The following is a 13,918-nucleotide window of genomic DNA, read 5'->3' on the forward strand; positions in this document are numbered from 1 at the left end:
TGCTTTCAGTTGTTTAAACAACGCCGAAATCCCCGAACCTGTATATATAAGGATTCAAAAGTTCTGTTCGGTACCTTTGGATCCAGGGTATAACCTGGTGCGAAGTCTTACTTTTTGGTAGCATTTACCTCGAATGCTTCAGAAAAAATCAAAATCACTATATGTTTCCATACAAATTTCAAGGAGTCCCCTCGATTCCTCATGGATCCCATCATCGGATCACCAACTTTTATGAACATGGTACCAAATTCGGATTCAACCCTATACAACAACAAAAAAAAATCATGAAAATCGGCCCACAAACGGCGAAGTTATGGTTGAACATACAAAAAAATATATACAGACGAACATATAACCTCCTCCTTTTTGGAAGTCGGTTAAAAACGGCTTTGACTTTATTACCTGTTATGTCCGATGACGAGACAAGTATTAAGCAATTGGGCATTTTCAAAAAAACGTGTACCTTTGCAAAAATATGTCTATATTTTTTAAGGTCATTTATTTACCTTTATTTGAATGTCATATACAAGGAAAAATATTGAACTAATGGAATAAGTTAAAAAGAACGCTGAAAACGTTATATTATTCTGATATTATTGAAACAAAATCGAATTTTCGACGAAACAGATTCCGTTGTGCGACTAAATGTAAAATATAATTTAATACAAAAAAATACAGCAATAAATGGATTTCTTCGTTTATTTAATCTAGTGAAATGCATATTTAATTGTTTATTAAAAAAAATATAGATAATTTCAAGGATCAACAAGAGTAGCAATTATTTTTAATCCATAGTGTGACTATGTGACCTACCTGGTTATTTTTAATTTTTTTACATGAGTAAGTAATATTTAACATATTTAAAGAAGTTTTTATAACAACAAAAATTTAAACATTTTTATTGTTGCACTACTTATAAAAGTAAAAAATTCTTTGATTTCATAGATTTAACTTCATTAATTAGAGGGACGAAAATCTCATAATCATAAAGATGTGTTCACATGTCTACGAATTCCTAAGTTATTAATGACATCGGATTATATGCACGATCAAATTGCCGAAATATCCATGCAAATATGCAGGAAAAATGGTCGAAATATGCACAAAATATGCACAATCAAAAGTCACTTAATATTAAAATTTATTATTTTTTTGAAGACTTTTCCGGTAGTAACATTAATAAAAGCGCCAATTTTTATAATTTCATAAAATCCAGGATTTTTAATTTCTTGAAATAAAGACTTTTTAGTTTTTATTTATTTATTATACGCCAATAATAAGTGTCTACCAACATTTTCCGATTGCCATCTAAATGCCCATGGAAGTTAAACTACCGAAATATGCAAAATTGCCAAAATATGCACTATCGCCTAAAAAGTGACATTATATGCATTTGCATATGCAAGTATGCAAATGCATATAATCCGATGTCTAGTTATTATAAATCTAAAAATATCAATGACACAAAATGATTTTCAACTACTGATAGAAAAGTAGTGGAAATAAAATCAAAATTATTTAAAAATAAAACTTTTAGGTACTTAAATTTTAAATATTTGTTATTGTTAAGTAAAGGCGACGCCTTGATAATTTGGCTGTAGCGATATCGATTTTTCAATGATTAAGCTAAGAAATTAAAGTTCATTGTCAGTATTTATCATGTCTTTGTCTTTGATTTACCCATAGCATAACACGATTGGTCAACTTTTATAACACAGAATAATCAATCAAAAAGACCTGTGTAAAAAAAGGGATTCCTATTTTTCCAACAGAGGAGAGTGATTTAAGCTTCCAAAAATGTACATGGATTGGTTCAAGCATACACTTTAATTTGCTGAACAAAGCTGAATAAGTGTTCTGTGTGATTAGACCCTAACTAATCTCATCATATAATATTACCTATTAAGCGGAAGAGTTTGTTTGTTTGAACGCTCTAATCTCAGGAACTGCTGGTCCAATTTGAACAATTATTTCAGTGTTAGACAGCCCATTTTATATATTTTATCACGCTGAGACTAATAGGAGCTAAGAAATAGAGGAAAATGTGGAAAAAGCGGGGGAATGTATAACGTGAAGGATTATATAGGCTATTTTTTGTGGACCAATTTGTCTGTGTAATTAGATATTTACGTGGGAGAAGCCGCGCGGAAAGTCTAGTAATAATATAAAAGTTTCCTATTTATTTATGGATCTAGCAAGCCATCAAGCAAGATCAAGCAAGATCTTATTAATAAAAATTATAAATATTAACTGTGAAATAGGAGTATAAAATTATTGTTACGAAAAGATTTGAAAAATGTCATATGCATGAAACGGAACTTAAATCGATAAAAAAGGGCGGCCATCTTAAATCGCCGGCACCACTGAAATGTCAGTACGAAATCGATAATTTCGATTGCAATTCCTTTACGAAGTGATTCGATATTTTTAAACTATCGATTAATTTTTGTTAGGTTACTTCCCTACTATTGTCAATTATAATGTGTCACACATATCATCATAAAACGCACAAACTATACTTATCGTTACACAGTTACAGTCTATCAGGAAAGAGTAGACGCTGAAATAAATTTTCCAAACATAATCACGATCGAATGGTAGTTTTGCGCCTTGTATTTTCACAGAGAACGTTTGTACACTTCAAATAGTAACGGCAAGCGGTAGTAGCAATTTTCGGACGCCAACCAGGCTTTTCAATTTTTTTCAACCATAATTCCAGTCTTCCTTCGGCAGACGGAAACCTGTCAATTATTTTAAGAGCATAATATGTATTTGATAATAAAAATCGGTAATCGGAGATTTCAATACAATTATTATAGATATCGATAAGTTTTATCGACAGAAAACTCCAGCACTATTGAATTTTATTTTTTATCAAAAATCGGTAAAACAAACGTAAATATGTGGTGAATACGGTACAATAAGATTAGTGCCATATTTTTAAGTGCCTATATTATCAATAAAAGTTTAATATCGTAGAAATGAGCTGTTAAAATCACTTACTTGTGAACACGGACGTAAAAAAAGTACTTACTTTTTTTACGTCCGTGTTCTTGTGAAATGTAACCCCACATCAGCGTTGCCAGATTTTTTTTGTACCAAGTCGGGACTTTGGAACTTTTTGAGTAAAAAAGCGGGATTCTTCAGTCAAAAGCGGGACAAAGTAAAAAAAAAAGGTATAAAATGAAAAGTTTTTTGAAATTTTTATCTTTTTATTTGCGTTAAAATAACGTTTACGTGACAATAGATAGCTAAAGTAGCCAAAGAAAATCCACTCCTCTACCTCCTACACTCTTATCTTCATTACGCACCTTTCTTTCTTAGCACGCTGCACGTACGTTCGGGCTTTACCCGAAAAGCGGGACTGAGCCTGTCCCGCGCGGGACATTTAATTTTGATGAAAAAATCGGGACGTCCCGCCAAAATCGGGACGTCTGGCAACGCTGCCCCACATCCCTTTTTGTACCGTGTTTTACATAACATACAATTAAAATACATACATGGTTACCAATGGTTACGTCAAATTTAGTTCTCTACCCTAATAATGGGGGCGCTGATTCCGCTTCAAATGGCACAAAAAAAGTGGGTATCATAGATCCAGCGTACTTGTATAATGGAGATCAGTGGGTACAATGACGTATCTTCTAAAACTATTATGTGCTATGATATTCTATTATAAAAAAGGTAGATATCGCACTAGCGCATACAGTCAGAATTAGCGCAAAAAGAAATTGTCTGTCATAATATCGGCTATGGATGGTTTAATAGAAATGGGACGCTACAATGAGGAACGAGTAAACTCTTTGCTCAATAACTGTCAGTGTCTCAGAAATGTAAATCATTCACAGCATGATCTTGACATTTCAGTTACCTGTTCAGAGGTAAAGGCTCATACTGAACCCTTAAAAAATAATTATAATAGGACCGATGCCCCAGTTAATATATACTGTGATGAAATAGGACATAGCGTTAGTGTACTTATGAATAAATTAAGTGTGGGTCAGCAAGTAATTAGCACTTGTTTGCCCGGGGCATCATTTGAACAAGTAATTAGCCAGGCAATAAATTCTGCTTGCTGTCCCAACACAACCATAGTTATCTTAGTCGGGAGAAGGGGAAAGATAAACAAAAAACAAATGACAGATTATATTAATACATTAAGTAGAAATGAAAACGTTAGTCGACTTATTTTGTTTACCTTTCCTAATATTAAGAAATTGCCACACGAGAGTAAGGAAAATTATATTAGGTTTAAGCTGAACAGCCTACTATGTAGTGCAACAAATCAAAATTGTTTGGTATTAAGTAATACCTTACCACAAATAGATGTGGTGGACATTAATAATATTTTCAATTCTAGATTACGTAATTTGACATATGATAAGTATTTCTTATCTAATTTTTTAACTCGACATTTAGCTAAATGGCTATACAATTTTATAGTTTTAAGACAAGCCAAAAAATTGGCTAAGCCGACCACTGCTTTTATTGAGCAGTGTTCTTATTCTAATCAATATATAACTGAGAGCTTGGAATATGTTCCAAATAATTTAAATTAGATTCTAGGACAACAGAGGCACACTCTAGCAGTATATTATTAAACAAAAATAATAATACTAATGCCTACCACCAACAACCTAGTAAGATTTCTAGACAAAATTGTAATTTTAATATAAACTTGGTGCATCAGGACTTACAGGGAAAAATAGGAAAAGAATTAGAAATTGAGTTATTTTTAAATGAATGTAACATTGACATTTTGTGTATATCAGAACATTGGTTAAAAAATTATGAATTGTCATTTAATTATTCTGATCATCAGCTAGCAAGTTCGTTCAGTCGAGAGAATGCTATTAGGGGTGGCTCCTTAATATTGATTAAGAAAAAACTTAAATTTAAAGAACGTAAGGATATTGTTAGACTGTCAACTGAACGAATTGCTGAGCTAGCCTGTATCGAGCTGAGCCACCTTATTATTGTAAGCGTATACAGACCTCCATCCGGCTTATATGATTCTTTTGAACAAATAATGGAGCAAGTGTTAACAAAAGTGTGTGCATCCAACAAAAAGATTATAGTATGTGGTGATTTCAATATTAATTTACTAGACTTAAACTCCACCACTGTTAGATTCACATCATTGTTCAAATCGTATAACCTTATTAATTTATTCAACGAGCCGACAAGAATTTGTGATACAACTGCGACTTGCATAGATAATATTTTCACCAACATAACTCCCTATAGGAAGGAAATAATTAATGTATTAAGCTCTGATCACTGTGGACAGTTAGCTTCATTTAATATAAATTGTGATACTAATTTAAAAGAAAAAATTAAATATATACCTATAAATACAAAACGTATTGAGAAATTTAGAAGTAAATTATCATCAAGTTTTGAGAAGTTGAATGTATCAAATGATCCAGATAAAGCGTTTAACAATATATTCAATAGAGTAAATCAGCAATATAACGCTGTATTTACTTCTAAAACGGTCAGTTTGAATAATAAAAGAAATAATTTCAAAAAATGGGCAACTGCAGGTATTATTGTAAGTAGACAAAAATTATATGATTTGTATAACGAGAAAACTATAAACCGGAGTGAAGCTTTTAAATTGTACGTCAAGAAATACTCAAAAACTTTTAAAAAGGCCTGTCAAGCAGCGAAGGCACTTCAAATTAAAGAGAAAATTAGAGACTCTAAAAATAAAGTGAAAACCACCTGGAAAATAATTGCGGATGAGACTGGAAAAGTCGCCTGTCGTAACTCTAAATTTGAACTTTTAATTAATAATAAAAAAATCAATTCTGATCTTGAGGTTGCGACAGTCTTTGAGAAGTTTTTTGCAGACATTCCAATCTCAACTACAAAGAACTTAAATTCATCACCTACAGTTGCAGCAAAAATACTTAGAGAACATGTCAAGGAATGTGATGTCAATTTTATTTTTAGAGATATTGACTCCAGAGATATTATCAAGACTTTCAAATCAATCAATATTAAAAGTACCACTGATCTCTGGGGTATGTCCACAAAAATTATAAAATCAGTAATTGACATCATTACCTAGCTTTAGTTTTTAATAATTGTATCAAAAGTGGTGTGTTCCCAGACTTAATGAAGCACAGCAAGGTGATGCCTCTATTTAAAGCTGGGAAGAAATCAGACCCAGCCAACTATAGACCAATATCCATATTGCCGACTTTAAGTAAAATCTTTGAAAAAATAATTCTAAATCAATTACTTGCTCATTTTAACTCAAATAATTTATTACATAATAATCAATTTGGTTTTACTAAAGGTCGGTCTACAACAGATGCAGGCATTAGTCTTCTGTGTAGTATTTTTGAAGCTTGGGAGGAGTCGCAGGATGCACTTGGTATTTTCTGCGATCTCTCTAAAGCATTTGACTGTGTGGAGTATGATACTCTAATAAGAAAACTACACCATTATGGTGTAAGGGGCACGGCACTTAAACTTCTAAAATCTTACCTTACAAATAGAACGCAGAGGGTGGAAGTTAACTCCATAAGGTCTAATGGAACCAAAATAAAACTAGGTGTGCCACAAGGGTCCATTTTAGGGCCTTTTCTTTTTCTCATCTATATAAATGATCTACCTTATCTTGTTAAAGATAAGCATGAGATAGTACTTTTTGCTGATGACACTTCACTAATTTTTAATGTGAAGAGGCGACAATTTAATTATGACGAGGTAAATAGTGCTCTCTCAAAAATAGTACATTGGTTTAATGCTAATAATTTACTTTTGAACTCTAATAAAACAAAATGTTTAAAATTTATCTTGCCAAATGTTAGGCAAGTACAAACCAATGTACTATTAAATGATGAGAAAATGAATTTAGTAGACACCACCGTATTCCTAGGCATAACGCTTGATTGTAAGTTACAATGGGGTCCACATATTGCGAAACTGGCAGATAAGCTTAGTTCTGCAGCATATGCTGTTAAAAAAATTCGTGAAATCACTGATGTAGAGACCGCGCGATTAGTTTACTTTAGCTACTTTCATAGCATAATGTCTTACGGCATCCTCTTGTGGGGAAACGCGGCGGACATTAATACAATATTTGTGCTGCAGAAGCGAGCTATTCGTTCTATTTATAAGATGTCGTCTTTGGAATCTCTAAGAGAAAAATTTAAAGAAATAAGAATTCTGACCGTCACATCTCAATACATTTTGGAAAATCTCTTATATGTTAGAAAGAACATAAATATTTTCAAAAAGAAAATTGATAATCATAATGTAAATACTAGAAATAAGAACAAGTTAGCAATACCAATGTTCAGACTAGCCAAAATAAGCAAATCCTTTAAAGGCCAATGTATACGCCTATACAATAAAATCCCAGAAAATGTTCAAAATCTACCTTTAAACAAATTTAAAAAAGCAGTTAAAGAACGTTTGTGTGCTAAAGCGTATTATAAAGTCAATGATTTCTTCGAGGACAGCACACCTTGGGAATAGGGTGGCTCCATGCAGGTTACTTTTCTTTTAATTTTGTTACATAGCTGTAAGCCATAACATTGTAATTTTCCATTTTTTTAGTAAAAGATGGCCCCGTGCGAGTTTCTTACGCCGGTTCTTCTCGGCGGGGTAGTTCCCGAACCGGTGGTAGGCAACGTAGTTTCTTCGTTCGACTTTCAAAAAGTGTATCATGATACCCATTTTGAATAAAAAGATATTTTATTTTTATTAGTCTGATTCAGCCAAATCAAGGTAAGTGCCTTCTTTTGAATTAGTTACATGTTAGCAGCGAGTGAGCGATGAGGTGTCACGTTAGAATATCATTGTGTCACGTTTTTGACTTAAAATGCCAAGCTTCGTTTTTAGGAAATGCAAAAATTATAGTTATAAGGTAAAAAAGGATGAAAAAGTTACGTACCACAAGTAAGTACATGAAAACATCTAGTAATTAATTTTTATTTGGATATTTTCCAACATTATCGACAAATTATTTAATGCAAAATATTAAACTAAAAAAGGATAGAAAATACGGACGACAACTGCAGCGTGATAAGGACAGATAATCGTGTTACAGAATAATCGCGCATGCGTGCCGATGTGCAACTCAAAGTATATAGCAATCCTTTTCTATATCATTCGTAACGTATTATCTGTCGCATTCATTGTTGTAATTTATAGATATACCAGAGGTAGGTATATTTATATGTCGTACAGGAACAAATTCTGAGGACCGCTTTGTATGAGCATACGCCATCTTTAATAAAACATCATTGATTATGTGCCAGGAATGTAAAACAGGTAGTTTTACATTTCTATTAAAATATTTACACTGTAATACAGATTCTAAAAATTAAAAGAAAGAAAATTCCCTATTTATTATGACTTCTCGCCAGTATGAATAACTGAATGTCTTTTTATGTATCTGCATGCTGTGAACTTATTTTGACATAATTAATAATTATATATTGCAGTTATGTGGTCTCTCACCAGTATGAATTAATAAGTGTCTTTTTAAGTGCGATCTTAGTAAGAATTTCTTTTGACATATGTCACAGTTATATGGTTTCTCACCTGTATGAATTAGCAAGTGTCTTTTTAAGTCCGATTTTCCTAAGAATTTCTTTTGACATATGTCACAGTTATATGGTTTCTCACCAGCATGAATTAATAAATGTCTTTCTAAGTTAGAGCGTAAAGTGAATTTCTTTTGACATATGTCACAGTTATATGGTTTCTCACCAGTATGAATTAATAAATGTCTTTCTAAGTTAAAGCGTATAGTGAATTTCTTTTGACATATGTCACAGTTATATGGTTTCTCACCAGTATGAATTACCAAGTGTACTTGTAAGTCACTTTTTCTTCTAAATTTCTTTTGACATATGTCACAGTTATATGGTTTCTCACCAGTATGAATTAATAAATGTCTTTCTAAGTTAGAGCGTAAAGTGAATTTCTTTTGACATATGTCACAGTTATATGGTTTCTCACCAGTATGAATAAGCAAGTGTCTTTTTAAGTCCGATTTTCCTAAGAATTTCTTTTGACAAATATTGCAGTTAAATGGTTTCTCACCAGTATGAATTAATAAGTGTATTTTTAAGTGCGATGTTTGTAAGAATTTCTTTTGACATATGTCACAGTTATATGGTTTCTCACCAGTATGAATTAGCAAGTGTCTTTTTAAGTCCGATTTTCCTAAGAATTTCTTTTGACAAATATTGCAGTTAAATGGTTTCTCACCAGTATGAATTAATAAGTGTATTTTTAAGTGCGATGTTTGTAAGAATTTCTTTTGACATATGTCACAGTTATATGGTTTCTCACCAGTATGAATTAGCAAGTGTCTTTTTAAGTCCGATTTTCCTAAGAATTTCTTTTGACAAATATTGCAGTTAAATGGTTTCTCACCAGTATGAATTAATAAATGTCTTTCTAAGTTAGAGCGTAAAGTGAATTTCTTTTGACATATGTCACAGTTATATGGTTTCTCACCAGTATGAATTAATAAGTGTTCCTTTAAGTACGCTCTTCGTAAGAATATCTTTTGACATATATTACAGCTATACGTTTTTTCACCAGTATGTGTCCGGATGTGCCTTAGCAACCTGCTTTTAGTCGGAAACATTTTTAAGCAAACATCACAGATGAGTTGTTCCTTGTGACTCTTGTACTGTGCCTTTTTGTCGTCATTATCTACGCTCTGTTCACCAGCGCACTTCCCCTTGTCCCCAATATGTTCTTCTGTGGCTGTGTGCTGCGTGGAGGGACTTTGGCGTACATACTTGTCAATGACACTTTGACTCAACTTTACTAATTTCAATTCAAGCCTTGAACCTTGCCAAACATCAATGCGGTCAACGCTCAATGATTCCTGTTTGCAAACAGCATCACTATCTGACACATCATCATCTTCAAATTCTAACATGGGTGCATAATCTTCTCCATACGTATTTGTATTTTCTACAGTTTGTTCTTCAATTATTTCTATAACAAAAAAAATTCACATTACAAACTAAAAAACTGATCAATAATTATTAATTATTGATTAGCAGATTATAATCATTATAAAATACATTATTTGTGTTCACTGTGGGGTTTGTGGACGGAATCGTGGTCTCAGGGGCCGGTTTTTTTCAGGAGGGTTGTTTGGGGGGGAAATTAATATTATTTTGGCGTCGCCTCTTTCGCAAGAGGCCCGCACTTTAATAATATTTTATTTATTGTCAATGAAGGGTCGCATAGTTTAATTTTTAATAATTTTGAATAATACAATGAGGCTGGCATAGATGCCAAGTGCATTTTTAAGCCTCGTTAAAAATTTGAAGGAAAAAAAAAATACATTATACTCAATTTCACAAAGTTAGAAGGGGCAGAGCAGTTAAGTGGCAAACAGAACACTACAAATGTAGCCCATCTGGAATATGAATACATAAAGTACAGTATAGTATACATTACCGTCTTCATCGTATTGTTCAGTCTTTATGTCCGGCTCCTCTTTTATATTATCTGCGGTAGGATGTGTTGTGGAAATATTTTTCTTCTTATAGATTGATAGTTCTAACAAAGATCCAATTGCTCCAATGTCGATATCAGTCTATAAATTACAATATTATATTTTACTAGCTGTTGCCCGCGACTTCGTCCGCGTTAGTATAGTAGATCACGTCCCAAGTATTATTTTTTGTACAAAAATAATCAATGTACAGCATTGACTTTCCTACGATTTTATTATATATAGATGTTCCGCGCGGCTTCACTTGCGTAATTTAGGAATTTCACGCGACCGTACATTTTTCCGCAAAAAAAAAATAGCCTATGTCCCTTAACGTGGTCTATTCTTCATGTTTGCCAAATAAAATAAAAATTGCTCCAGTAGTTCTTAAGAATCTTAAGATAATAAGCAATTTCATATAATTTCCCCCGTTTCCCACATTTTTCTCTATTTCTTCGCTCCTATTAGTCGTAGAATAATAAAATATAGCCATATAGCCTTTCTCGATAAATAGGCTATCTAACACTGAAATAATTTTTCATATCGGACCAGTAGTTCCTGAGATTAGTGCGTTCAAATAAGCCCTTTCAAATAATTTCCCCCCGTTTTTTCCAAACTTTCCTCTATATCTTCGCTCTTATTAGTCTTGGCGTGATAAAATATTGCTTATAATCTTCCTCAACAAATGGGCTATCTAACACTGAAAGATTTTTTTTAAATCGGACCAGTAGTTCCTGAGATTAGCGCGTTCAAATAAGCCCTTTCATATAATTTCCCCTGTTTTTCCACATTTTCCACTATTTCTTCGCTCCTACTAATCTTAGCGTGTTAAAATATAGCCTATAGCCTTCATCGATCAATGGGCTATCTAACACTGAAATAATTTTTCAAATCGGACCAGTAGTTCCTGAGATTAGCGCGTTCAAATAAGCCCTATCAAATAATTTCCCCCCGTTTTTTCCACATTTTCCTCTATTTCTTCGTTTCTATTAGTCTTAGCGTGATAAAATATAGCCTATAGCCTTCCTCGATAAATGGGCTATCTAACACTGAAAGAATTTTTCAAATCGGACCAGTAGTTCCTGAGATTAGCGCGTTCAAACAAACAAACTCTGCAGAATTATAATATTTATTATATTTTATGAGTCACACAAAAATGATTTTTTATCTACAATTAAAAGTATAAGACGTATAAATATACTATATAAATATGCTGTTGCCCGCTTTCTCGTCCGAGTCCACATCAAAATTTTTTTTTCGTAAAAATATTTGTGTAAATGAAAAGTATCCTATGTTACTTTTAATGCCTCTAAGAGTATGTGTACAAAGTTTTATGATGATTCGTCTGGCGGAATAGGGTCCCGTTTTTTACTTTTGGGTACGGAACCCTAAAAAGGGAAAAAATACACAATTTCTTGTATCTAGGAGCCTTTCTGAAATATTAATTTTATTTAATATAAATAAAATTTAAATTCCACAAGAGACATGTAACAAAAGTACAAAATTAAAGCTGTTAGACAGCTAAATTTTTTACATATATGCATCTTAGTGAAAGTACTTAGCCTGCTACTTAGCGAAACATTTAACAAGGTATTAGAGTCTCCTTTAACTATTATGTTACGGTTTCACTTCTGAAGTACCTTATTCCGGCAGAGACCATCAACAAGGCCCCGTGTCTGTATGGCCAACTGCTGCAGCCGGTGACACTGCTGCAGTCTCGTCTGGCAGATGTAACACATCCAGCACTCGCTGTCCCTAACCTATTATTAAAAAAACACAAATCAAAGTATGAGTGATATAGCTTTTTATTCAGTCTGGGAGATCAGATAATGGGGTTCTTTTAATTTTGTTATTCGATTTCTAGATAATGAAAACGTAGTATTTCTATGTAGTTTGTGATAATGAAACTTCGCGCGAACCTTATGCTTTGGCCAACAGTTATGACCGGAGCCTCAGAAAACATTTACCCGTTCATTAGCACTATGAGCATTAGCATTTGTTTACGTACCTTATAATTTGCCAGTTGCTCATAAAAGTAAAGCAGATCCATTCTATAAATGTTAACAGTTCTTTTATTTGTAGATAAGCATATACAGCAACAAGTTTTCTTAAACATTTTATAACCTTTTCGTGATGAAACCTTGAAAACTGAACCCTGGTTCTAGAGGACGCCCCGTGGGCCGTGTATTATATTGCTTTACGGGACTGAGGAAGTTACGTGACACAAAAAACAATATTCATACTTTTTGTTATTTTCTTCAGTATTTTTTGCAAATTGTTTACACTTTACAGCTTGACAACTTTGACAAGGCTTTAAATGTGGCCAGTGTTGCCAGACGGCCAACTCGGTTTCTCCCCAAGTGTTCCCCGAAATCCCCCCAAAATTCGGGATTTCAAGAAAAATCCCCCCACAAATTATAAAATAAAATTTTTTGTTCATTATGAATGGGAATTTCACAAATGGATACGATGAATGTACACTATTTCTGCAATAGCGTCCAATCTTTACAGAATCAGCATCTCCTTGATCATTTTTATGGTTCCGTAAGTCGTAACCTAAGGGTAAAAACGGGACCATAGTACTTAGATTTCGTCGTCTGTTCCCAGATTTTTTCCTCCAAAAATCCCCCCAAAAAATTGTTCCCCCCAATTTTCCCCCCATCACCTAAAAAAATCCCCAAATTTGGGGGGATTCCCCCCAATCTGGCATCACTGAATGTGGCATGTGCGTGACATTGACGGGAGCGCAGGCGCTGCTGCCTGGTAAAGGAGAACTGTCAAACATATGTCAAAAAAATGACATTCTGTAACTTAATTTAGTCAAGTGGAATAAAGCCTCCCACACACTGGAGCGATAATACCGCTCGGTAAAATCGCGCGATTTACCGCTCTGGCTAGGATCCTAATGAAAGATTTTCATTTATATTTTTTAATTTTATTTTCAACAATCTTAACTAGATGGCGTAAGGATAAACACTTCTAGATTTTCTATTGGTTCCTCACCGATCTGAAATTATCTGCAGGTTGGCATCCCTGACTACATATGAGTTGTGTTTCCAAAAATTAACAGTGTACTGTCAAGTGTGACATAAATCAAAATATCTTAAACCTAAGCGATCATTGGCCTAAGCGATTAGGCTAATTATGTTTATTTACTCTGTGTACTTATATTTAAAGGCTAAGAAACAATAGTTGCTTTAGTTTTGCTTGTTCTGTTTTTTCTGTTTCATTATTATATCTTGTATTTGCATGGTCGCATGAAGTCATCACTCATCACCCGTGCCCAGTGCATGGCAATCAGTTTACGTTTAAATAACTGTTCACATTTTTCGCCTTAACTCTGACGCTGGCAACTCCTAAATGGGGAGGCTTACGCCAAAAGAAGAAGAAGAAGTAAGCGATTAGGCCAATAAACTAGTAATATTTTAG

General features: G+C 33.3%; 1 protein-coding gene across 12 annotated transcripts; it reads right to left on the reverse strand.

Annotated features, from left to right (window-relative positions):
- Positions 1-8,217: 8,217 nt before the first annotated feature.
- Positions 8,218-12,774, reverse strand: LOC121738122 (gastrula zinc finger protein XlCGF57.1-like). Of its 12 annotated transcripts, none has more exons than XM_042129984.1 (6): positions 12,696-12,774; positions 12,498-12,659; positions 12,130-12,249; positions 10,453-10,591; positions 8,840-9,981; positions 8,218-8,671 (listed from the first exon to the last, which is right to left on the reverse strand). In XM_042129984.1, the coding sequence occupies exons 2-6, from the start codon at positions 12,603-12,605 to the stop codon at positions 8,453-8,455; spliced, it is 1,728 nt and encodes a 575-aa protein (XP_041985918.1). In that variant the 5' UTR covers positions 12,606-12,659; positions 12,696-12,774; the 3' UTR covers positions 8,218-8,452. The 12 variants fall into 12 exon arrangements, with proteins under 12 accessions (XP_041985918.1, XP_041985928.1, XP_041985929.1 ...); XM_042129994.1 differs by having other exon boundaries at positions 8,840-8,878; positions 9,551-9,981; positions 12,498-12,774; XM_042129995.1 differs by having other exon boundaries at positions 8,218-8,649; positions 8,818-8,878; positions 9,551-9,981; positions 12,498-12,774.
- Positions 12,775-13,918: the final 1,144 nt, after the last annotated feature.

Source organism: Aricia agestis, chromosome 22, assembly GCF_905147365.1.
Source record: "Aricia agestis chromosome 22, ilAriAges1.1, whole genome shotgun sequence".
Classification (NCBI taxonomy): Eukaryota; Metazoa; Arthropoda; class Insecta; order Lepidoptera; family Lycaenidae; genus Aricia; species Aricia agestis.